Source organism: Hyla sarda, chromosome 5 (genome assembly GCF_029499605.1).
Source record: "Hyla sarda isolate aHylSar1 chromosome 5, aHylSar1.hap1, whole genome shotgun sequence".
In the NCBI taxonomy this organism is placed as follows: Eukaryota; Metazoa; Chordata; class Amphibia; order Anura; family Hylidae; genus Hyla; species Hyla sarda.
In genome coordinates this window covers 25161367-25187257 of record NC_079193.1, presented here as the reverse complement: position 1 = coordinate 25187257, position 25891 = coordinate 25161367, and the positions used below count along the sequence as shown (strand labels likewise).

Genomic DNA, 25891 nt, shown 5'->3' with positions numbered 1-25891 from the left:
TGCAGTATTTTTCTGCTTTCTGAAATGTACAGGGTGCGCCATTTCTATGTATACACCTTAATAAAATGGGAATGGTTGGTGATATTAACTTCCTGTTTGTGGCACATTAGTATATGTGAGAGGGGGAAACTTTTCAAGATGGGTGGTGACCATGGCGGCCATTTTGAAGTCGGCCATTTTGAATCCAACTTTTGTTTTTTCAATAGGAAGAGGGTCATGTGACACATCAAACTTATTGGGAATTTCACAAGAAAAACAATGATGTCCTTGGTTTTAATGTAACTTTATTCTTTCATGAGTTATTTACAAGTGTCTGACCACTTATAAAATGTGTTCAATGTGCTGCCCATTGTGTTGGATTGTCAATGCAACCCTCTTCTCTATATACTACTATATACTACTATATACACCGCAGGAGAAATGCTAGCACAGGCTTCCAGTATCCGTATACACTGCTATATACTACTATATACACCGCAGGAGAAATGCTAGCACAGGCTTACAGTATCCGTATACACTGCTATATACTACTATATACACCGCAGGAGAAATGCTAGCACAGGCTTACAGTATCCGTATACACTGCTATATACTACTATATACACCGCAGGAGAAATGCTAGCACAGGCTTCCAGTATCCGTATACACTGCTATATACTACTATATACACCGCAGGAGAAATGCTAGCACAGGCTTCTAGTATCCGTATACACCGCTATATACTACTATATACACCGCAGGAGAAATGCTAGCACAGGCTTCCAGTATCCGTATACACTGCTATATACTATTATATACACCGCAGGAGAAATGCTAGCACAGGCTTCCAGTATCCGTATACACTGCTATATACTACTATATACACCGCAGGAGAAATGCTAGCACAGGCTTCCAGTATCCGTATACACTGCTATATACTACTATATACACCGCAGGAGAAATGCTAGCACAGGCTTCCAGTATCCGTATACACTGCTATATACTACTATATACACCGCAGGAGAAATGCTAGCACAGGCTTCCAGTATCCGTATACACTGCTATATACTACTATATACACCGCAGGAGAAATGCTAGCACAGGCTTCCAGTATCCGTATACACTGCTATATACTACTATATACACCGCAGGAGAAATGCTAGCACAGGCTTCCAGTATCCGTATACACTGCTATATACTACTATATACACCGCAGGAGAAATGCTAGCACAGGCTTCCAGTATCCGTATACACTGCTATATACTACTATATACACCGCAGGAGAAATGCTAGCACAGGCTTCCAGTATCCGTATACACTGCTATATACTACTATATACACCGCAGGAGAAATGCTAGCACAGGCTTCCAGTATCTGTATACACTGCTATATACTACTATATACACCGCAGGAGAAATGCTAGCACAGGCTTCCAGTATCCGTATACACTGCTATATACTACTATATACACCGCAGGAGAAATCTTATAAGATGTCTAGGGGCGGAGTACCCCTTTACGCCCTTATAGGACAGCCTTTTTCTGACATTACCTGGCGTGGGCCCAGAAGCTAAACGCACACGACAAGCATCCAGTGGTATCGTACAGCAGACACCCTGCAACAGGATAAACTCAGATCCCAGCTCTTTCACCCTATAACTACCATAGTCAATCTTGATCGCTGCATCTAATGAAATGGTTTAAGTGTACCTCTAACTACTTCCTCATTTATTTAATCAAATAAATTTTATTAATTATTATTTAAAATGACAAAATTAGAAATTTGGCAAATTGACGCGCATTTCAAAATTGTCGCCGTTCTCCCCGTCGTATGTATCACCATTCATTACGAGACTGCGCTTTTTGCTCTGTCTCCAGCACCCACAGAATCACATTAGACAGGGTCTCACGCTGGAGGTGGCCGCTATGGGGAGACAGCAAGAAGCTCCGTTTCATTATACAGAGCCGCATGCGTTGGGAGTGGGGAGACCGGCATCCCATTTGGTATTTTTAGGTGCCAAATTCGAAATGCTTCCCATTTAGACTAATTACTGGCATGCACGGTGCTTGTCATTTGTCTAAAAGACAATAGAGGTGCCCGGTATATTGTCGCGGAAGCTTGGGACCAACTGAAGGTATGCCATCTTTGTATACCCTTAGGCCCTTGCAGTGGGTTTTTTGAGCTCCTAAAACAGTGTTTTCCAACCAGTGTGCCTCCAGCTGTTGCAAAACTACAACTCCCAGCATGCTGGGACTTGTACTTTTGAAACAGCTGGAGGCACATTGGTTGGGGAACACTGGAGATGAAAGAAATATAAACTAAGCTAAGCTCAGATTCATCTGACACATTGATCTGTCTGCCTTATAGCGGAGGGGGGCTGCCCAGACACCACCTTTATTGAAGATGCTGTGCAAGAGCTGCTCAAGACCAGGCGCATCCTCAAGTGTTCTTATCCTTACGGTTTCTTCCTGGAGCCTAAAAGCACAAAAAAGGAAATTTTTGAACTAATGCAGGTGAGTACTTTGCACTGAATATAATGGTTTTAATGTTTGTATTTTACATAAAAACAGGTTGGTGTTTTAGTTCTGTTAGGGCCGCATTCACACTACATTTGCAACCTACAGCTGCCGGGTGCTCCCGTGTCCCAGCCAGACCGGCGCCGAAACCCATTCACTTTAATGAGCCGACCGGAGTCGGATAGTGACTCCGGTCGGCTAATTTTTGCCCTGTATCCGGTTTTGTGAGCGTACCTAAAACCATGGTATACTACGGTTTTAGGTCCGGTCACTAAAGCAGATACGGGGCAAAAATTAGGCAGTGACTCCGGTCAGCTCATTAAAGTGAAGGGGTTTTGGCGCCAGTCTGGCTGGGATACGGGAGAGCCCGGCATCCGTAGGCTACAAATGTAGTGTGAATACAGCCTTACACTGCTGCCTCCAATGCTGGAACCTCCTCAGTAGGATTAGTCTCACATGCTTAGTAGGAGTAGTCTCACGTCCTCAGTAGGAGTAGTCTCGCGTCCTCAGTAGGATTAGTCTCACGTCCTCAGTAGGATTAGTCTCACGTCCTCAGTAGGATTAGTCTCACATGCTCAGTAGGATTAGTCTCACATGCTCAGTAGGAGTAGTCTCACGTCCTCAGTAGGATTTGTCCCACATGCTCTGTAGGATTTGTCTCACATGCTCTGTAGGATTAGTCTCACATGCTCTGTAGGATTAGTCTCACATGCTCTATAGGATTAGTCTCACGTCCTCAGTAGAATTAGTCTCACGTCCTCAGTAGAATTAGTCTCACATGCTCAGTAGGATTAGTCTCACGTCCTCAGTAGGATTAGTCTCACGTCCTCAGTAGAATTAGTCTCACGTCCTCAGTAGGATTAGTCTCACATGCTCAGTAGGATTAGTCTCACATGCCCAGTAGGATTAGTCTCACATGCTCAGTAGGATTAGTCTCACATGCTCAGTAGGATTAGTCTCACGTCCTCAGTAGGATTAGTCTCACGTCCTCAGTAGGATTAGTCTCACGTCCTCAGTAGGATTAGTCTCACGTCCTCAGTAGGATTAGTCTCACGTCCTCAGTAGGATTAGTCTCGCGTCCTCAGTAGGATTAGTCTCGCGTCCTCAGTAGGATTAGTCTCGCGTCCTCAGTAGGATTAGTCTCGCGTCCTCAGTAGGATTAGTCTCGCGTCCTCAGTAGGATTAGTCTCGCGTCCTCAGTAGGATTAGTCTCGCGTCCTCAGTAGGATTAGTCTCGCGTCCTCCGTAGGATTAGTCTCGCGTGCTCAGTAGGATTAGTCTCGCGTGCTCAGTAGGATTAGTCTCGCGTGCTCAGTAGGAATAGTCTTGCATGCTCAGTAGGAATAGTCTCGCATGCTCAGTAGGAATAGTCTTGCATGCTCAGTAGGAATAGTCTTGCATGCTCTGTAGGATTAGTCTCGCGTGCTCTGTAGGATTAGTCTCGCGTGCTCTGTAGGATTAGTCTCGCGTGCTCAGTAGGATTAGTCTCGCGTGCTCAGTAGGATTAGTCTCGCGTGCTCAGTAGGATTAGTCTTGCATGCTCAGTAGGAATAGTCTTGCATGCTCTGTAGGAATAGTCTTGCATGCTCAGTAGGAATAGTCTTGCATGCTCAGTAGGAATAGTCTTGCATGCTCAGTAGGAATAGTCTTGCATGCTCAGTAGGAATAGTCTTGCATGCTCAGTAGGATTAGTCTTGCATGCTCAGTAGGATTAGTCTTGCATGCTCAGTAGGATTAGTCTTGCATGCTCAGTAGGATTAGTCTTGCATGCTCAGTAGGATTAGTCTTGCATGCTCTGTAGGATTAGTCTTGCATGCTCAGTAGGATTAGTCTTGCATGCTCTGTAGGATTAGTCTCGCATGCTCTGTAGGATTAGTCTCGCATGCTCTGTAGGATTAGTCTCACATGCTCAGGAGGATTAGTCTCACATGCTCTGTAGGATTAGTCTCACATGGTCAGTCTGGCGCATTCAGTCCTGTGTGCACAGTGGCTCAGTCTTGCACGTTCAGTCTCATGCATTTACTATGTCCCACTTAACTTTAGAAACCAGTATACTTTGTGTATCAATTTCTCACCGTTTTCAAGATCTTTGCTTGCTGTAATTGAATGGAAATAATTGTTAGCATACACAGGCTGATGAGAATAGAAAGAGCATCCATATTTCTTTCTCTGCTTTAGTGGAAAAAAGTTATAAATAAAAATTAGCCTAAACAGATGAAATAAAAACGCCATGTACCTTTGCAGACCGACCTTGAAATGGTGACGGAAGATCTGGCCCAGAAGGTGAACAGGCCTTACTTGCGCACCCCCCGCCACAAGATCATTCGGGCAGCATGTCTGGTGCAGCAGAAACGTCAGGAGTTCCTGGCCTCGGTGGCACGAGGGGTGGCTCCTGCAGACTCTCCTGAAACAACAAGACGAAGGTAACAGCTTTAGTTACTGACATGTTACTGACAACTGGTTCTGTAAAACAATTAGAGGTTCAGCCAGGATAGAGAGCTGTAGCCGGAGGTATCCATTAAATTGGACCTGTCATTTAGATGTCACAGAGACATGTAAGCACTGAGACCCCCATGGATCAGGAGAATGAGTGGGGGCTTATAGTGAGATCTGTGCAGCTTCTCTGGATGGCCCCATAGACTTATAATGAGGCAGCAGAAGAGTGAAGCTGCTCAAGTTTGCTGGCTGGGGAAAAGAGACGTCTGTATAATCAAATGCATATACCATTTATTATAGATGCTGCCTGCACTACAGTTTTTTCTCGCTGCTTCTAAGCTAGTGTTTCCCAACCAGGGTGGCTCCAACTGTTGCAAAACTACAACTCCCAGCATTGCTCAGGCTGTCTGGGCATGCTGGGAGTTGTAGTTTTGCAACAGCAGCAGGCACCTTGGTTGGGAAACACTGTTCTAGGCCATGTACTCCCAAGAAATCACATAAAATGACACCTCTGGCTATGGTCATGCTGTGCTGAACCTTCTAAATGTACAGCAAGAAGACAGCGTGTATATCCCATGAGGCATGGACCTTGTGGCTGAAAGCCTGGGGAACAAGTACACCCCCCCCCCCCCCCCCCCAGAATGCCTCACTTTTTGGGTAGATTGCCCCATTTAATGGATCTCAGAGGGAAAGGGTACATATGTAAGTGGGATTTTAAGGGGAAATTAAATTAACCTGGTGTACAGATTTTTTAAAATCTTACAGCATCTCAATTTATGGCAGGGATTTACCTCATTGAAATCAGAAGGAAAGTTAAAGGGGTACTCTTGTACCCCTTAGTGGATAAGCATTTGATCGTAGGGAGAGGTCCGACCTTTGGGACCCCCGTGATCTCCAGAACGGGGCACGATCTCGCTCTTTGCATGGAGCCGCATGACAGCATGGACTGTCTACTGGAGCGCTGAACATACATTAGTGCCGTACTTTGGTATCTCCAGCGCTCCCATAGAGAATGAATATTACAGGGAGATATCGGGCCCCATATTGGAGATATCCTCCACGATCAGATGCTTATGGATAAGGGATACGATTTGAACTACTGGAGTACCCCGTTAAAGTCCTTACCAAATCTGCACCAAAACATTTTTCTGCTGACGATGTTGCTATTCAGAAACATAGGAAATTCAGAAATAGTCATACTTTAGGTCAGTGTTTCCCAACCAGAGTGTCTCCAGCTGTTCCAAAACTACAACTCCCAGCAAAGACTGTCCGGGCATGCTGGGAGTTGTAGATTTGCAACAGCTGGAGGCACTCTGGTTGGGAAACACTACTTTAGGCTAACACTGCTTGTGTGGCACTGGGTAACTGATGCTAAAGGGTTAGTCATTGTCTCGTTCTACATGATGGACTGCAGGGCGCTGAGATTCTCCATACACACATTAATTATTCCCCAGGGGGTTCTATATATAGAGCCCCAGTCAGGAGTCCATCCCAGCAGTGACTGCCTTCTAAAAATAACCTGCGCTGCATCCAGGAGACAAGGATCTTCTGTATGTAGACATTCCCTGGGAGAGCATTGTGATATCAAGTCATTGATATAGAACAGTGGTCTTCAACCTGCAGACCTCCAGATGTTGCAAAACTACAACTCCCAGCATGCGAGTTGTAGTCTTGCAACATCTGGAGGTCCGCAGGTTGTAGACCACTGATAAAGAACATAATTTAATGATCGTAATACTGATTTAATAATAATAATAGTACAATTATTAATAATAATAATAAAATGATTGATATTATTAACTAAAATGTTGACATATATATCAACTGTATACAACGTGCAGCCACATCATGAATTTTTCCTCTATTATCATTGATGGCATATTAAAGGAGTTCTCTGCTTCCGGCAGTCTCTACTTGTTGGGGTCCCTTGACTCTAAAGCTGATCATGCTGGACCCCAATGATTAGCTGTAATCTGTGGAGTAAGCCGTGTGTAAGTGTTCCATTTTCCTGCAGCATCTCCACAGGTCAAATTAAGGATTACAGTGTCCAATCACATCAGTGGGTAGTCTGCGTAATGCAGGATAGACCTTCCAGAGAAATAGACACTGTTTTTCTCTGTTCTGAGATCAGCATCCTGATGCCACTTAACTAAAGGGGTTCTACAGAGGAAAAAAATAAAGTTTTAAAATCATCTGAAGCCACCAGAAAGTTATCCAGATTTGTAAATTATGAATATCTACAGTATCTATCTATGTAATCCTTCCAGTACTTATCAGCTGCTGTATGCTCCAGCGGAAGTTGTGTAGTTTTTTTCCACTCTGACCACAGTGCTCTCTGCTGACACCTCTGTCCATTTTAGGAACTTTCCAGAGTAGGAGAAAATCCCCATAGAAAACCTCTCCTGCTCTAGGCAGTTCCTGACAGGGACAGAGGTGTCAGCAGAGAGCACTGTGGTCAGAATGGAAAAAACTACATAACTTCCTCTATAGTATACAGCAGCTGTTAAGTCTGGAAGGATGTAATTCCTCCAGAGTACCCCTTTTAACAAAGAAGTCCCTAGTAGGATATATGTAAATGTTTTTCTAAACTGCACAATTTTCTTTTGCGTATGTCATCAATATCTGATCCTTGGAGGTCTGACCAGTTGTTATCTCACCAGTTATGGGCATAAAGGGTAGAGGCTAACTCCTAATCCTTACCAAGTACTGTGTTGTGCTCTGTGGGGAGTATAGTGGATCAGTGGTTAGTGCTAGGGTCCTGCGCCTATATTCAGGATAATATCCTCATGGAGTTTCTATCTTTTCCCCATGTTTGCATGTGTTTTTCTCTGGGTACTGTGGTTGCATCCGACCCAGTGGTGACAAGGAACGATGTGACCATCTCCGTACAATGGGTTGCCGATTGTTGAGCCATTACTCCAGCCACAAACATTGATTTTGGTTTCTGCAACTTAAAATTGGTTCCATTAAAGGAGCACTCCGGGATATAAAAATGTATCTATCCCCTATACTAAGGATAGCGGATAAGTGTCAGATTGCGTGTGGTCCGACCGCTGAGACCCCCCCCTGCTATCACCCGCAAAGCGCCCCAATTCTCTGCATGAACAGAGCTGTGTGGACCAATCCACAAAGCTGTGGCGACACGTTCCCTCCATGCAGCTTTATGGGAGAGCTGGAGTTACTTCGGCTTTCCCATAGAGATGCATTAAGGGGGCGTATCGGCCACCTCTTCATGCATTGGTCATTGACTCCCTATTCAGGAGGAGAGCCAGGGTGCCATTCGGGAGATTGCAGGGGTCCCATCTGTGTGACCCCCCCCCTGCGATCTGACACTTATCCCCTATCCTTGAGATAGTGGGTACATTTTTATGTGCCGGAGCACTCCTTTAAGTTGTATGAGGATTTTTCAGATGAATAGATCAGTTGCAGAAATTTCTGCATGAAATCTGTTGCATGAATTATGTAATTTGTATGTAGCTTGTTATGCACAGGGTATCTATCGCTCTTGCCCTGTATGTCTTATAGTAGAACCCAATGTACGGGCCGTACACTGTTATTGTTCTCAACGCCTTCTTTGTCTTTTAGTTTTGCTGGAGGAACATGGGACTGGGAATATTTGGGATTCGCTTCCCCAGAGGTAAGAGGAGGTGTTGTTGTTGTTGGGTTGGTAAAAAACTTGGTCATGTGGCAGTAATGGCCATTACTATACAGAGGAATCACTTTGTGGTCTGTGATTAGTTGTTGTGTTCATCACTGTTGCTAATTCCTCTATTAATTTTTCATACTGTATTCTCCCCCCCCCCCCTTTTTTTTTTAGATGATAATATAAAAAGAGTTAAGAGGTGTTTGGTGTTTTGAATATTTTTGTTTATTGAGGGGGTCCCTTTTTCTCCTTGAGTATATATACAAAAACTGTAGTTCACACTTGCCAAGTTTGTGACCCTTGAGGTCCAAACAGCTGCTCCCTGTGTCAGTGCCTGCTTTTTGTGCCGATTTCTGCTCTGCACCTCTGCCAAGTGCTGGCTGCGTCCTTTACATTTGATTAGGTTTAGATACAGCCAGCACTGGGCAGAGGGGATGGGAGCAGAAATCGGCACTGGAACCAGCCGCCTGGACCTTGCTGACCTGCGTCTTTTTAAACAGAAGACCAGTATATGAGGGTAATAGGGGGACCTAACTACTGTATGGAGGCCTAACTACTATTTGGAAGCACCCTCTGTGCTGCAAAATGGGTGCACAATGGGGACCTGACTGCAAAATGGGTGCACAGATATGGGTAAACAAGGCCTGTGGCCCTTTTGAAGGCTCTGGTGAGAATGAGTTTGAGACAACTGCTGTAATTCATTGGTTTCATTGTCCAGCATGTAATGTTTTATTCTCCCTGTTGAGGCGCTGTGGAGAGATTGAGTACTTGCTGCCTAGTTTCCCTTCAAATCTTAGGTTCTAGGCATCCTGTGATCGATTTTTTTTTTTTTTTTTTTTTGTCTATTTCTAGCAAATGGGGATTGTTCAGAGTGAATAATCCCTGTAAGTGTAATTGAGAAGATTAAAATATTAAAGGAGATATCCAGTGGTGAAAAACTTATCCCCTATCCTAAGGATAGGGGATAAGTTTCAGCCCCAGCAGTCGGACCCCCCGCGATCTCCTGTACGGGGCCCCAGCAGCCCGCGGGAAGGGGGCGCATTGACCACCGCACGAATCGGTGGCTGACATGCCTCCTCAATACAACTGTATGGCAGAGCCGGAGTGCTGCCTTCGGCAATCTCCGGCTCTGCCATAGAGTTGTATTGAGGAGGCATGTCGGCCGCCGCTTTGTGCGGTGGTCAACACGCGCTATCTGGCCAGTGAGCCGGAGCCCCACACAGAGAGTTCGCAGGGTTTTTCACCACTGGACTACCCCTTTAATGAGGTTTAGCCGCCTAGACCTTCACTGATCACTAAGATGAGTGGCCAAACATCAGCTCTCCAAAGTGAGACAAAAGTTTACAGTGTTCTTCTAAGTGCCAAAGCCCTAATGGTCTATTACCTAGTTAAGGATCACAGTTTCTTCCCCTCCATTGATACTTTTATCAGACATCTTTCTATTAGTCCCTTCATTCTAGGACAGTGGTCTTCACCCTGCGGACCTCCAGATGTTGTAAAACTACAACTTCCAGCATGCACGGACAGCCGACGGCTGTCCGGGCATGCTGGGAGTTGTACTTTTGCAACATCTGGAGGTCCGCAGGTTGGAGACCACAGTCCTAGGATTGTGAGATTGACCTCTTTATGACCATGACAAGAAAAAAAAGCATGTATGCTAATGATGCCAATAGTTTCTATTTATTGGTAACAAGGTAGGCTGAATAAAGTGTCTCTGAATCTGTGTGCAGGAATATGCAGAATTCCAGTATCGGAGACGGCACAGGCAGCGTCGCCGAGATTTGCACAGTATGAGGAGCAACACTCCCGATCCAGACGATCACACGGAAAACACGATAGGTAATTTTCGATGGCTGGACAGCAAGGTTGGCCTAAAATAAGACTAAGGCTCCACAATGGTAACGGTAAAATCAAAGGTTACAGTAATTTTCATGCATCCTTAGTGTATCACTATATCAGAAATTGTTTTCATGGTAAATTTCTTGCATTGTTTATCTAATCATGTAGAGACCTTTTTATATAGCATTTGGGGGTTTTCACTCTAAAGATGGCCACACCCCTTCAGTTGCTGCCGTATCTCTTCTGATCCTCCCATATACACGTGAACACACAGCTCATTTGGGCGTTCATGTATTTAGAATAAAGAGAGTGGAAAATATGGCTGCCAGATTATTCTGTTGGTAGCTTGTCTCCCCCAGAACAAAAAGTTTGGGCAGTTGAGATGTAACATGCTCAATCCTTCTCTCCCCTGACATCATTTGTCGGAAGTGTTGGGAGGTCCTATATGTATTACATGGTCCACCTTTCTTGCTGAAATCAGCGGCTTTGGCAGACACACACATATTATGTGTACGGTGGCCATAAGTAGAGATGAGCGAATTTACAGTAAATTCGATTCGTCACGAACTTCTCGACTCGGCAGTTGATGGCTTTTCCTGCGTAAATTAGTTCAGCTTTCAGGTGCTCTGGTGGGCTGGAAAAGGTGGATACAGTCCTAGGAAAGAGTCTCCTAGGACTGTATCCACCTTTTCCAGCACACGGGAGCACCTGAAAGCTGAACTAATTTATGCAGGAAAAGTCATCAACTGCCGAGCCGAGAAGTTCATGACGAATCGAATTTACTGTAAGTTCGCTCATCTCTAGTCATAAGGATCCAGGAGGGTCAGACAATACTAATAATAGATTTATATATGACTGTTGTAAATGTGTATTTAAGCAGTATAAGTCTTACATTTAGTTTCATGATCCTTTTTATCATCAGATACTCTGGAGGTCCGTGGCAGCAGAAGACACGGTACATCCACGGTAAGTTCAGTGGCTCTCTGGAGTCCAGAATTCCTTATTTTGCTGTTTGTCCTTTTTCCACCTCCTCCACCATACAAATTTACTGGGTCTTTACTTTCCAGGCATTGAGCTCACTGGATGATGACGATCCCAACATCCTTTTGGCCATTCAGTTGTCTTTGCAAGAATCCGGTCTTAATGTCGATGAAGAAACAAGACAGTTCCTCAATAATGAGTCATCCTTAGGAGCCATAGGTTCATCTCTGCCCACCCGGCTGGACCCTTCTCCGATAAGTGTGGACAACCCAAGGTCAGCACTCAGTAGTTCTGAACTGCTAGAACTCGGTGAGAGTCTGGTCAGGTTGGGGGCCAGCAATGATCCATATACATCAGAGCGAATACATTCACACTCATTCACCGATGCCCCAACATCCAGTAGTGACCTGGATTCTTCAAGTCAAGACCCCAACATGAGTGAAAACCTCCTGGGAAACATCATGGCTTGGTTTCATGACATGAACCCTCAAAGCATTGCCCTTATTCCTTCTATGAACTCAGAAACTGACGTCGACCTACCACCAGGGAGTGTCGGCGAACATCCCATGCCCGATGTGGCCGAGGAGCATGCACTTTTTCAGGATGCACTAATTCATGAAGACCCCGAAACGAGAACAGACGAAATGACTTCCGAGGAGATGGCACCTCAGGCCGAATTAGTATCGCAGAGTGACGAACACAACACGAACGACATCACGAGCAGTATGACCAGTTCAGAAGATATCTCGAGTAGAACTCCAGAACCTTCCACTGAATGGGTTGAACAGGTCCATTTAGTATGAACTCATCCAACCAAACTGTCTATTAGTTAACCTCCCGGAAATCATGAACAGAGGAAGACGATGTTACCGACCGCTGGGTAAATAATCACGGTTTTTGGATTTCCAAGACTTGAACTTTGGTCTTTTCTGCATTTAATGGAGTTTGATTGCCTTTTTTTTCTTTTTCTTTTTTTCCCCCAAGAAATAAGTAGGGTGAAATCTTCTAATAAATGCAGTCATGATGTAGCCTTAGTTTGGTAACAATTACATTTTTTTTTTTTTTTTTTAAGTAATTTATGTTTTTAAAAAACAAAAAAGAATTGTGGTGGTACCTCAAGCCTCTTCAGTGATGCTGAAATACGGATCACTCACTCCTCACGTTATGTTGTATGAGAAGACTTGATGTAGTGCAGGTTGCATTTGTGGTTGGAGCCTACACAATGTTGTCGGTGATGTCACTACTCCTCTTGTTTCGTGTGTCCAGGACACAGTGAAATTGCGTGCAATGATGGCGTCCAGTATGAACCCTTATTATATCCATATAAAGTGAATCTGTCCAGCCATGCGTGATCAGAACCTGTCGTGTAACCCTGGTTATATATACTTTTTCTTTTTTCTCTTGATACAATGCTATTTTAATTCCATTAATCATTTTTTTCAATTAATATGAACAAAAAAATCATTCTTCATTGCAGGTCACTTTTTTTAAACTAGATTTACTAAAAATTGCAACCTAGTGGGGGAGTTGCGGCTTTGCTGGTACCGGTCAGTCAGTAGAAGAACAGCTCCTATGGAAAATTACAATTGTTTTACCCAATTTAAGTGTAAGAATCGATTTCTAAGGTTTAAGAAAAAAATAATTTTTATTCCAAAATGAACTAGACTTGGAGTTTTATTTTTATATTGTTTGTTTAGCCCATTGGCTTCTCTTTTGTTTAAACTACAGCAGCACCAGTGCTTTTTCCCCTAGTGCATTCCAAGAGATGTCAGATTTTTTTGCTCCTCCACAGACGTGAACTGATGCGGTGTATTGTGTATTTAGACTAAGATCGAATATCGGAGCAGTTCAATGGTTTCATCTACTTAGACTGGTAAAGATGTAGCAAGCACCAAGTCATCCAGGAATCTATAGGATATGTTATATACAATGATCAAAGTAACTACCTAATATCCGTAACATTCACCGATGAAGAGTTATTGAGGAACAAATGGGCAGATAACTGGTACATGAGGCCCAATTAGGGTATGTTCACACTACGGAATTCAGCAATGACAATTTTTCTTGTAGAAATTTTCTTGATGAAATCCTCCTTTTGCTTCATGGTAAAATTTTGCAGAAATGATGCGGAAATAAAGGGGTTATCTGACCAAATACATCTTATCCCCTATCCAAAGGATAGGTCATAAGATGTCTGATGGCGGGGCGCCCGCCGCTGGGACCCCTCCGTGATCTCTGTGCAGCACCCACATTCTATGCTGGGCTGCGTCTCAAGCCTCGGAAAGCTCTTTGCTTCCGGGACTGGAGACGTGACGTGAGGCCATGCCTTCTTGTGAACAGAATTTTTGTGGAATTGCGTAAATTCCGCCGTCTGAAGTGAGCCTTTACGTCGTAAATTTTCAAGCCAAAGTCATTAAGTCAATGGGTGTCTTATTCAAGGTGGAATCTGCACAGAATTTAGTGCGCAGATTCCGCCGTGATTTTCCGTAGTGGGTACTCACCCTAAGATTCCATATCATAATATTCATATAATAATGTTATGGAAGTTGAGGTTATTGGTTCCGTTATTACACTTTCCAGATTTTGGTGACATTGTTGAGATGTATATATAACAAATCTATATAAATAATTTAAAATTGTAAAAAGTATTCTGAAGAGGACTGGTGTTGAATGATTTAAGGGTCAAGTAAGTGAAATTGCAGGAAAACCTGAAAAAGGGTCTTTAAGAATGTTGTAAAGTTTTGATGTACTAATTTGGGGTAAAAATTTAGCCAAATTTAAGTTCAGTAGAGACTTTGAAACGTCATCATGTAATGACTGCATCGTGTTCTCTGGGTTTTTATAAAGTTAATTGAAATAAGCAGTAAGCTGGGCGTGTACTGTGTGTTATATACCTCGCTACCCAGAGGATATCCGTAAATAAGATAAACATATTTCGAAATCAGATTTTTATCTTGGAGTAGATATAAGGGGAGATTTATTGAGCTGTCTTAGGGCCCATCCACGGAATTTCTGCCCTAAAAATTCTGCCGCAGCTTTCCAATTGCAGCGTGAGATTCTGCGCCACTGTTCACATGACGGAATTTCCGCTGCAGAACTTCAAGATTCAGGACCCACTAAAAAAAGGAACAGGTTGATTCTTTGGGTGGAATACCACCAGGACTGCGTTGCCATCTATGGTGACAGCACAGGTCAGCGTGGTCCTTGCGCCAAATTATTTTGGATGCGCCCTCTCCCGGTGGAGATTAAACAGTCAGGAATGGCACTAAGGGTACGTTCACGCTTTGTAAAATGATGTGCTGATTCCGCTTGCAGCAGCCTCTTTTAATGGGAGGCTGCTGCTCATTTCACACAGAGGAATTTCCATTGCAGTTACTGCTGATCTCAGCGAAATTTCCTCAGTGTGAATGTACCCATGCAGAATTCATCCGGAATATTCTGTGGCAGATGTTTCTGCAGCGAAAATCCCGATTCCAACGTCCGCAGACAAGAATAGACTTGCCCGAGCAGTCCTAGCGCCCCGGCCCGAATGTGCAGAATGTCCACCTGCGGACATTCCACACATTTTACGCCGTGTGAACATGGCCTTATAGTATGATTTCTCTTTTGTTTCCCATAGCAACCAATCAGAGCTCAGTGTTTCATTTCTCATATTGCTGTGGTAAAATGAAAGCTGAGCTGTGATTGGTTGCTATGGGCAACAAAGAGAACCTTCTAAGGCAGTGCAATAAATCTTCCCCTTTATAGTGATTATTTAAACAAACTTTATTAACAGGACCTCTTTTTATCAAGAAAAACAATCCTTGTTGCCCTTGAGTACAGCTTTCGTTTCCCAAAATTCTGTGATAAAATGAAAGCTTCCCTATCGGAGACACACCCAGTCTTTCTGTTATTAGATCCGCAGTTTTCGGTCAGCCATCTTGTCATTCGTGACATAGTTTTCAGTCGGCTAACTTGACATTGGTATCGCAATACTTCGGCCGCTGACGTCAGTAGCCGTCTTTTATTGGTCGCGCATATTGTTTGTGAGGAAAAACTTTGCTCCATTTTAGTACATCACTCAGTAGTTTGTTGTATACAGCAAGTGCCGCTCCCTTTCATGACACATGATTATTGGAGGACAATGAGCGTCAACTACTCTGTAGGGTCCTTGATGTCCGGGCGTAACTATGGAGACCCTCTTCGTTTTTTTTTTTATCCTTATCTCCTGAAAGATTAGCACAGTGTTTCCGAACCATTGTGTCTCCAGCTGTTGTAAAACTACAACTCCCAGCAGGCCCAGACAGCCAACGGCTGTCTGGGCCTGCTGGGAGTTGTAGTTTTGCAACAGCTGGAGGCACATTGGTTCAGAAACACTTGATCAGCAGTGTCTACATATATAATGCAGTATACACTATATTTATCAATCAAATACTGTCTGATTTGCCCATAGCAGCCAGAGCCATGATTGGTTGCTATGGGCTTATCATAACAATTCTTGTTTCAGATTGATGAATCCGGGCTTGGGCGTTGCTCACGGCGAACCAATCGAGTCGCTGCTCTCATTTTTTTTTTTTCGTATCCACCTCAGAACCATGACGGAGATTGGTTGCTATAGGCAACGCCACCATTTTTTAAAATTTCATTTTTGTTATGAGAAGTTATGAGAACCATTGGAATGGAAATTGTTGCCCATAGCAACCTAATATTTCTACTTTCATTTTCAATGAAAAATAGGTAGATGTATGGTTTGTTGCTATAGGCAATGACTTTATAAATGTCCCCCAATATAATCTTCTTGTTTTTTTACTATTAAAGGGGTAGTCCAGTGGTGAAAAACGTATCCCCTATCCTAGGATAAGTTTGAGATTGCGGGGGTCCGACCGCTGGGGCCCCCCCGCGATCTCTCTGTACAGGGGGCCAGGCTCGCTGGCCAGATAGCGGGTGTTGACCACCGCACGAAGCGTCGGCCGCCCCGCCCCCACAATACATCTCTATGGCAGAGCCGGAGTGAGGTGGAAAACTTTGGGGAGCGGAGGGGAGGAGCGGTCCGACTTTTGCATGGGTTTGAAAAATCCGCCTCACACCGGCTCTGCCATAGACTTGTATTGAGGGGGCGTGTCAGCCGTCGCTTCGTGCGGTGGTCGACATGCCCCCTTCCCACGGGCTGTCGGTGCCCCGTACAGGAGATCGCAGGGGGCCCCAGCGGTCGGACCCCCCGCGATCTGAAACTTATCCCCTATCCTTAGGATAGGGGATAAGTTTTTCAGCACTGCACTATCCCTTTAAGAAAACCTTCAGGAAGCTCCGCCATATTGAGAAAATAATAAACTTTGTAATATATGACAATTCTCTGGTCCCTGGTCACCAAGCTTTTTAGGTTCCCGCCATTGTGTTGTTTGGCACAACAATAAGGTTAATTTCTGCCAGAATTCAATTCCTTGTCGAAAGTTCTACTACAGAATCTCCGATTTCTGAACTGAGCAGATGCTGCAAGCGAAACCTCCTGGAAATTCCGTAGTGTGAACAAAAATCCCAAAGTGTCACATTATAGGTGGGGAGTCCATATTACAGATTTAGGATTGGAACCCTGAAGCTTTTTTTGCCTTTGTGACATGATATTAATAAACACTGGACCTTTTATGTTAGATTTATTGAAGGGATTGTCTAAGATTAGAGAGCTAAATCCAGAATTAGCGCCACTCTAGGCCATAGTATTCATTGCAATGGCACCGATAAGCTGTAATACCAGACACAGCCTGAGTGGCGCTGTTTCTGGAACAAAACCTAATGTTCTAACCTCAAACAATAATGGTGCAATGAAGGGTACATACAGGGTGTATAGAATGTATATTATACATGTTACAGCTTCTTTGTCATGAAGATCCATATTGAATTCTATGTAGGGTGAATATTTGAGCTTTAGGTTGTGTTCACATGAGAATGTTACTGTGCAGAGATCCCTATGATGATGTAGGTTCGGGTCAGTAAACCAGCTGGGGCTTGGATGCCTATTATGGACACAGAAATGAGTCTGCATTACAATTGTGCGAAACGGGCCTTAGAGTCGCCCTCACTGGCCCTGATCGCCCTATAGAAATCTGCTTTCGGGACTTAAAGTTGAAATATAGCCAAAAAGTTTTTTCTTACGTGGAAGGAGAACCTTGATATGAAGTGTGAGACTTGGTCCGCCAGCAATTTGAAAAGAAGGGAAAAACAAAACGGAAACTGTAATTTGAGTGATCAAACCCCTTTGGCACAACTTAGAGATTTCTACTCTGGGGCTCTATTCAATTCAGTGACCCGAACATAAGCATCCAGTCACTATGTACGGGTCATTTTCCGTCATATCCGATCTGAGTTTTGGCTCAGGTTGAGAAAACGCAGAAGACCAAACTTTTCGGTCCAAGCCAAAACTTTGATAGGCTCGTAAAATGACCCAAACGTAGTCACTTGGGCGAGACTAATTGAGTGGAAATCTCTTAGGGCCCATGATCACTATGTAGCGTTAGCAAGGAATCTCTTGGAATCAAGACTTAAAGGGGTACTCCAGTGGAAATTATTTTTTTTTTTTTTTTTTTTTAAGTCAACTGGTCCCAAAAAGTTAAACAGATTAGTAAATTTCTTATATATATATATATATATATATATATATATATATATATATAATCTTAATCTCAATCCTTCCAGTACTTATCAGCAGCTGTATGCTCCACAGGAAGTTCCTTTCTTTTTGAATTTCCTTTCTGTCTGACCACAGTGCTCTCTGCTGACACCTCTGTCCGTATAAGGAACTGTCTAGAGCAGGAGAGGTTTGCTATGGGGAATTGTTGCTGCTCTGGACAGTTCCTGAGGTGTCAGCAGAGAGCACCGCGGTCAGACAGAAAGGAAATTCAAAAACAAAAGAACTTCCTCTGTAGTATACAGCAGCTAATAAGTACTGGAAGGTTTAAAAAAATAAGTAACTTACATATCTGTTTAACTTTCTGGCACCAGTTGATTTTTTACACTGGAGTACCCCTTTAAAGGGGTTGTGCGCTGCCCTGACTTTCGGAGCTCCGCTCACAGCGTCCAGAAATTCATTACTCCGAATGCTGTGTGCGGGCTGCCGCCAGGAGGGACGTCTCGCCCGGCCGGGCCGGGCGTGACGTCACGAGGGGGCGGGCGAGACGTCACGCCCGGTGGCCGCGAACACAGAAGCCCGCATACAGCGTTCGGAGTAATGAACTTCCGGACGCTGTGAGCGGAGCTCCGAAAGTCAGGGCAGCGCACAACCCCTTTAACCCCTTAAGGACCAAGGACGTACCGGTACGTCCTTGGTCCTGCTCTTCTGATATAACGCGGGGTTACACAGTAACCCCGCGTCATATCATGGCGGGCCCCGCGTCATAGTGAAGCCGGGACCCGCCTCTAATAGCGCGCAGCGCCGATCGCGGCGCCGCGCGCTATTAACCCTTTAGCCGCGCGCTCAAAGCTGAGCCGCGCGGCTAAAAGTGAAAGTGAAAGTTCCCGGCTAGCTCAGTCGGGCTGTTCGGGATAGCCGCGGCTAATCGCGGCATCCCGAACAGCTGACAGGACAGCGGGAGGGCCCCTACCTGCCTCCTCGCTGTCCGATCGCCGAATGACTGCTCAGTGCCTGAGATCCAGGCATGAGCAGTCATCCGGCAGATTCGTCGATCACTGGTTTCCTATGAGAAACCAGTGATCAATGATGAAGATCAGTGTGTGCAGTGTTATAGGTCCCTATGGGACCTATAACACTGCAAAAAAAAAGTGAAAAAAAAAAGTGAATAAAGATCATTTAACTCCTCCCCTATTAAAAGTTTGAATCACCCCCCTTTTCCAATAATAAAAAAAACACAGTGTAAATAAAAATAAAAATAAACATATGTGGTATCACCGCGTGCGGAAATGTCCGAATTATAAAAATATATCATTAATTAAACCGCTCGGTCAATGGCGTGCGCGCAAAAAAATTCCAAAGTCCAAAATAGTGCATTTTTGGTCACTTTTTATATCATTTAAAAATGAATAAAAAGTGATCAATAAGTCCTATCAATACAAAAATGGTACCGTTAAAAACTTCAGATCACGGCGCAAAAAATGAGCGCTCATACCGCCCCATACACGGAAAAATAAAAAAGTTATAGGGGTCAGAAGATGACAATTTTAAACGTATTAATTTTCCTGCATGTAGTTATGATTTTTTCCAGAAGTGCGACAAAATCAAACCTATATAAGTAGGGTATCATTTTAATCGTATGGACCTATAGAATACATATCAGGTGTCATTTTTACCGAAAAATGTACTACGTAGAAACGGAAGCCCCCAAAAGTTACAAAACAGCGTTTTTTTTTCAATTTTGTCGCACAATGATTTTTTTTCCCGCTTCACCATAGATTTTTGAGCAAAATGACAGACGTCATTACAAAGTAGAATTGGTGGCGCAAAAAATAAGCCATCATATGGATTTTTAGGTGTAAATTTGAAAGAGTTATGATTTTTTAAAGGCCAGGAGCAAAAAACGAAAATGCAAAAACGGAAAAACCTCCGGTCCTTAAGGGGTTAATAATGTGTGGAATTTGCAGAAAAAATTATCCCCTGCAATTCACGTTCCACTACAGAACTTTTGTGATTCTGCTGCAAGTTGATTGCACTCAGAATTCTTTGATTTAAATATTATGTAGTGCGAATGGGCCCTTAGTTGCGCCAAAGGTTTTATTTAATTTTTTTTAAATTTTTTTTAGTGCCTATAATTCTAAGCTAAACTATGGCGCTTCTGTAAATTTTTGGGTGAATTTTCCCTTTATCATCTAAAAGATTTTAAAAAAATTTTACCTTTAAAAAAAATGGCGCATAAAACTTTTAAGGTGCAGGTTTTTTTGTGTTTTTTCTTTTTAAATAGTGTGTTTGAGTATAGAATGTCTCAGAATTTTTTTTTCCTTCTTTGGCGTTTTACTTTCCTACAAGTCATGTGATTCTCTCATGGAGTGACTTATCATGTGACTCAAGGATTTCTATCGAAGAATTGAGGTCTATGGGAGGAAATAAAGATTTCCTGAAAAAACAACCCCCCCCCCCCCCCCCCACAAAAAAAAAATCCATACCTTCAACATGCAGCAATTTAGCAAAACCAGCCCTGAGCCTTAAAACGCCACAAAAGGGTTGAAACAACAAAACACTATGTGGGTCTGTTGTTTCAAAAAAAGCCATACAGTGAGTATGGCGGTTTTTGGGGTGTTTTTGTTTCCCCCCGAAAAAGCAAAGTGGTATCCCAGCCTAAAGGACACTCTATGGTATGATTGCCAGTGTAGTGCGATCTTTCTTATAGGAATAGGATTATCGACCCTAATTTTGGTTTTTCGTTCAGATCTTAGAAATTGATACTGCTAAAGTTATAATTAATTCTCCCAAAATCACCCTGTAATCAAGACTCCTTTTATCTCAAGTATTTTCCTTACAGATGTGTAAAATATGTCTATTTTTCTAGAATTCCTATATAAATGATTAGGCTGCTCATTCCTTACCGCAGTGTTTCCCAGCCAGGATGCCTCCAGCTGTTGCAAAACAACAACTCCCAGCATGCCCGGACAGCCGAAGGCTGTCCGGGCATGCTGGGAGTTGTAGTTTTGCAACAGCTGGAGGCACACTGGTTGTAAAACACTGCCTTACCGACAGGGAGTTACAGACTGTGCAATGTATATTTTCCTAGATATTAAAGGGGTTATCCAGGAAAAAACTTTTTTTTATATATCCACTGGTTCCAGAAAGTTAAACAGATTTGTAAATTACTTCTATTAAAAAATCTTAATCCTTTCAGTACTTATGAGCTTCTGAAGTTAAGGTTGTTCTTTTCTGTCTAAGTGCTCTCTGATGACACCTGTCTCCGGAAACACCCAGTTTAGAAGCAAATTCCCATAGCAAACCTCTTCTAAACTGGGCGTTTCCCGAGACAGGTGTCATCAGAGAGCACTTAGACAGAAAAGAACAACCTAAACTTCAGAAGCTCATAAGTACTGAAAGGATTAAGATTTTTTAATAGAAGTAATTTACAAATCTGTTTAACTTTCTGGAGCCAGTTGAGATATATATATATATATATATGTGTGTGTATATATATATATGTGTGTGTATATATAAAAGTTTTTTCCTGGATAACCCCTTTAATAGTGACGGTGACATTGAGATACATTGCTGTGCCTTTCCTCCTCTGAATGAACCCATCATCTAAATCAGTGTTTCCCAATCAGGGTGCCTCCAGCTGTTGCAAAACTCCAACTCCCAGCATGCTGGGAGTTGAGGTCTCTCAACAGCTGGAGGCACCCTGGTTGGGATACACTGATCTAAATGAGCGAACAATAATATTTCTAGAGATAGATAAAAACCATGGCCGCCTTCTTCCCGACAACACCGCCACAAACTATCCACAGGTCGAGCGCGGCATTACAGCTTCACGCCAATAAAGACAAGCTGCAATACCAGACTCAACCAGTGAACCGGCGTGGCGCCGTTTCTGGAAGAGATCAGTTTTATCGTATCCTTTTTACAACCCTTTTAATTGTCTTAACTACTGATTTACAGATATAGCAGTGCCGAGTTTGTCACATCGGCCAATGACCTATTCGGCTCTGCTCCGTGAAAATTGATAAGAATTGTGAAATGTGTGATGACTCCAGTGCTCTATATAGACATGACTGCGGTTTGTGATATTGCACTGTACATACTTGATGTTTCGATTTCCTGCTGTGGTGGAAATGAACAGATATTTAGTGGAAACCCAACAATACCGCATGGCGCGTTACCTTAGGCGCTTCTTTTAAGCGTGGCGCACTTGGAGATGTGATTGAGAAATCTCCTAATATGATGATGTGAAATTTTCTTATTTCTGATGATACTTTTAACCCCTTGTCACTGTTTTAATCTGACTTTAATTCCGTAATCGTGTTTATTTAATAATTTTTTTTTTTTTATGGGTTTTTTTTTTATGATGCAACAAATAATCATTTTTGTGAAAAAGGGAAGACCAACTATTTTGCCTTTGCTAACCAGGAACCACTCTCCTTTGCAATGTTTAAAGGGAATCTCCGCCCTGATTTACTTTTCTGGAAAAATCTGATATGGCATTAAAGGGGTACTCCACTGGTGCCAGAAGGTTAAACAGATTTGTAAATTACTTCTATTAAAAAAAATTCTAATCCTTCCAGTACTTATTAGCTGCTGTATGATCCACGGGAAGTTCTTTTCTTTTTGAATTTCCATTCTGTCTGACCACAGTGCTCTCTGCTGACACCTCTGTCCATTTTAGGAACTGTCCAGAGCAGGATAGGTTTTTTTTAGGGGATTTGCTCCTGCTCTTGACAGTTCCTAAAATGGACAGAGGTGTCAGCAGAGAGCACTGTGGTCAGGCAGAAAGGTAATTCAAAAATAAAAGAACTTCCTGTGGATCATAACAGCAGCTGATAAGTACTGGAAGGATTAAGATTTTTTTTTTTTTATAGAAGTAATTTACAGATCTGTTTAACTTTCTGGCTAGAGATGAGCGAACTTACAGTAAATTCGATTCGTCACGAACTTCTCGGCTCGGCAGTTGATGACTTTTCCTGCATAAATTAGTTCAGCTCTCCGGTGCTCCCGTGGGCTGGAAAAGGTGGATACAGTCCTAGGAGACTCTTTCCTAGGACTGTATCCACCTTTTCCAGCCCACGGGAGCACCTGAAGGCTGAACTAATTTATGCAGGATAAGTCATTAACTGCCGAGCCGAGAAGTTCGTGATGAATCGAATTTACTGTAAGTTCGCTCATCTCTATTTCTGGCACCAGTTGATTAAAAAAACATGTTTTCCAGTGGAGTACCCCTTTAAGGTGATAAATGAGTAGTATAAATCCTGTCAAGAATCAATGCATCTAAGGCTGGATTCACACTACAGAATTTCCAAACAGAATTCCGCACTGAAATTCTGGCGCAGCAGAGTCCCCTTGACAGAGCTTTCCGCCAATGAAATTTCTCTGCCAAATTTTGTGGTGTGAACCCAGCCTGAGGCCATGTTCACATGGCGAATTTGTGCGGAATGTTGCGTGCGGACATTCCACACATGAGCCCGATCTGGCAGGTGAAACGACCGCTCCGAAATGAGCCTTCTCATAGACAGCAATGCTTTTCTGAGTGAAATTTGCAAAAAGAATAGACATGTCTGTTCTTTTTGTGGACGCTGTAATCAGGGTTTCCACGGCAGAATCATCTGGTGCGGAAATTCCGCCATGTGTACAGTGCAGGAGAATTCCACAAAATTCAATGGGACTCTGCTGCAGCAGAATGTCGGTGCAGAAATTCTTCACAAATTCCGCTGTGTGAACATAGCCTAAGAGTTTGTCCACACCACGGACATTCCGCTCAGGATTTCCACGGAGAAGTTCCAAATAGAATCCGCTTGCAGCAGCCTCCCATTGTTTTCAATGGGAGGTCTGCTATTCTGTTCACTAGTCGGAATTTCTGTAGCACATGGTAACTCTTTATGCCAGTGTGCCTCCAGCTTTTTCAGAACCACAACTCCCAGTATGCCCGGACTGGAATGGAACCAGGTTGTAATACTGCACGCAGGTGTGGCGCTGTTTTTTTTTTTTTGTTTTTTTTTAAAGTAATCCGCTCTGTTTTACTATTCCTGCATAATGCCTTTTAAGACCTTTCTGTTTACTTGGGAATCATGATTGGCTATAGTTCCAAAACAACAGAATTGAGATATATATTAAATTTTTATTTTTTTTATACATAATATATATATATATATATATATATATATATATATATATTTAAAAAATTATATATGTGTGTATATATATATATAATTTTTTTAAAATATATATACTTTTTTTATATATTAAATATATATATATATATATATATATATATATATATAATTTTTTTTTTATATGTATTAAAAAAAATATATATTTTTTTTTATATATAAAAAAGAGGGGGGGGAAATAAAATCTATATATTTGTTGTTGTAGCAAATTATAGCAAATTTTATTCTGTTTTAAATTTGTGTCACTAAATATTTGAACACAGCTGTAAATCTGCAGCAAATATGGTATATGTGAATATATACCCTACGTATAGGGTCACACATGCCGTATTTTGCCCCATATTTCCGGAGCTGATTTTGCCTCCCATTGACTTCAGTAGGTAGGAATGTACGCAGCAACAAATACGCAGCAAAATACGCAGAATTTTTGCGCGACTTTAATGAGTCAGCAGAAAATCCGCAGTAGAGGCAGATTTGCAGATTTTCCTTCAAGCCCATTGAAGTCAATGGTAGAAAAATCCGCTATGGTTTTATGCAGCAAATACACTGCGGAAATTCTGCATGTAATCCCCCTGGATTGGGGTAGAGAAGGGGGAAAAGCAGCTTGGCAGCAGTCCCCCATTATTCTTCTTCTTAATCTGCTTTATTAATCAGATTTTTCCACAAAGCAATCTCTGGTGCGGAGAGCCCCTATAACCTGCCGCTGTATAGATCTGTTACAGTACTGCAGCATTGTTTGCCTTCCCTTCTATAGGAGTTGTGTAAAATTATATTTCTATTTCTCCTATTTTTATAGGCACTACTAATCTACTGTGTTTTATTTAATTTTTATAAATTTTCTGATCATTCACATGAAACCTTCTATTGCTTTTTTTTTTTTTTTTATATATATACCGTATCTATATTAATCAATATAAACCAATAGAATCCATATTGAGTTCTGTGTTATTTTTATTATTTTTTTGTAACAATTCTGTATTTGCTTTGTTTCCTACTATGTGAAGGAAATTGGACTTTTACCCAAGGACTGATGAATATATGTGGCTTCTGATACAATCGCTTGTGCAGGCCACATGTGGTGGGTGGGGTTGTCACTTATAATAAATATGTATTTGCCCTTGTTTCTTTTGTTCTGTTGTAAATAAACCATGCCCTGAATGAGTATTTTCCAACCAGAGTGCCTCCAGCTGTTGCAAAACTACAACTCCCAGCATGCCCGGACAGCCGTTGGCTGTCCGGGCATGCTGGGAGTTTAGTTTTGCAACAGCTGGAGGCACTCTGGTTGGAAAACACTGCCCTAAATACATGCATTTAACCACAATGTGTGAACTGCGGCAGAACCGGACCACAGGGTCATGCTGGTCACTTTTTTTTTTCTGACTGCCACCCAAAGGTGTATTTTAGCCAAGGCACCAATGGCAACACTTGTGTTGTGGTAAAATTGCAACATTACCAATACTGGAGGGTGACTTAAAGGGGTACTCCAGTGGAAAACATCTTTTATTTTTTTTACTGGTGCCAGAAAGTTAAAGGGGTTATCTTTTTATATATATATAAATATATATATATATATATATATATATATATATATATATATATGTATGTATGTATAAATAAATCAACTGGCTCCGGAAAGTTAAACAGATTTGTAAATTACTTCTATTAAAAAATCTTAATCCTTTCAGTACTTATGAGCTTCTGAAGTTGAGTTGTTC

General features: G+C 42.5%; 1 protein-coding gene and 1 long non-coding RNA gene across 6 annotated transcripts in view; one reads left to right on the top strand and one right to left on the bottom strand.

Annotated features, from left to right (window-relative positions):
* ANKIB1 (ankyrin repeat and IBR domain containing 1) overlaps positions 1-14784 on the top strand; it is a 202525-nt gene extending 187741 nt beyond the window's left edge. For all 4 annotated transcript variants that reach the window (XM_056519037.1, XM_056519038.1, XM_056519036.1 and 1 more), the window contains exons 15-20: positions 2346-2491; positions 4739-4917; positions 8516-8567; positions 10304-10412; positions 11335-11378; positions 11480-14784. In XM_056519037.1, coding sequence (XP_056375012.1) covers positions 2346-2491; positions 4739-4917; positions 8516-8567; positions 10304-10412; positions 11335-11378; positions 11480-12196 — 1247 coding nt within the window. In that variant the 3' untranslated portion in view covers positions 12197-14784. The remainder of the gene's footprint in view (positions 1-2345; positions 2492-4738; positions 4918-8515; positions 8568-10303; positions 10413-11334; positions 11379-11479) is intronic.
* Positions 2318-25891, bottom strand: part of LOC130272975 (uncharacterized) — a 31438-nt gene continuing 7864 nt past the window's right edge. Inside the window, exons 2-3 of one of the 2 annotated variants that reach the window (XR_008843804.1) lie at positions 4745-4898; positions 2318-2453 (exon numbers count right to left, since the gene is read on the bottom strand). This is a non-coding gene — a long non-coding RNA (uncharacterized LOC130272975). Of the gene's footprint in view, positions 2454-4730; positions 4899-25891 lie in introns of both variants that reach the window. The other variant, XR_008843805.1, reaches the window with a different exon arrangement.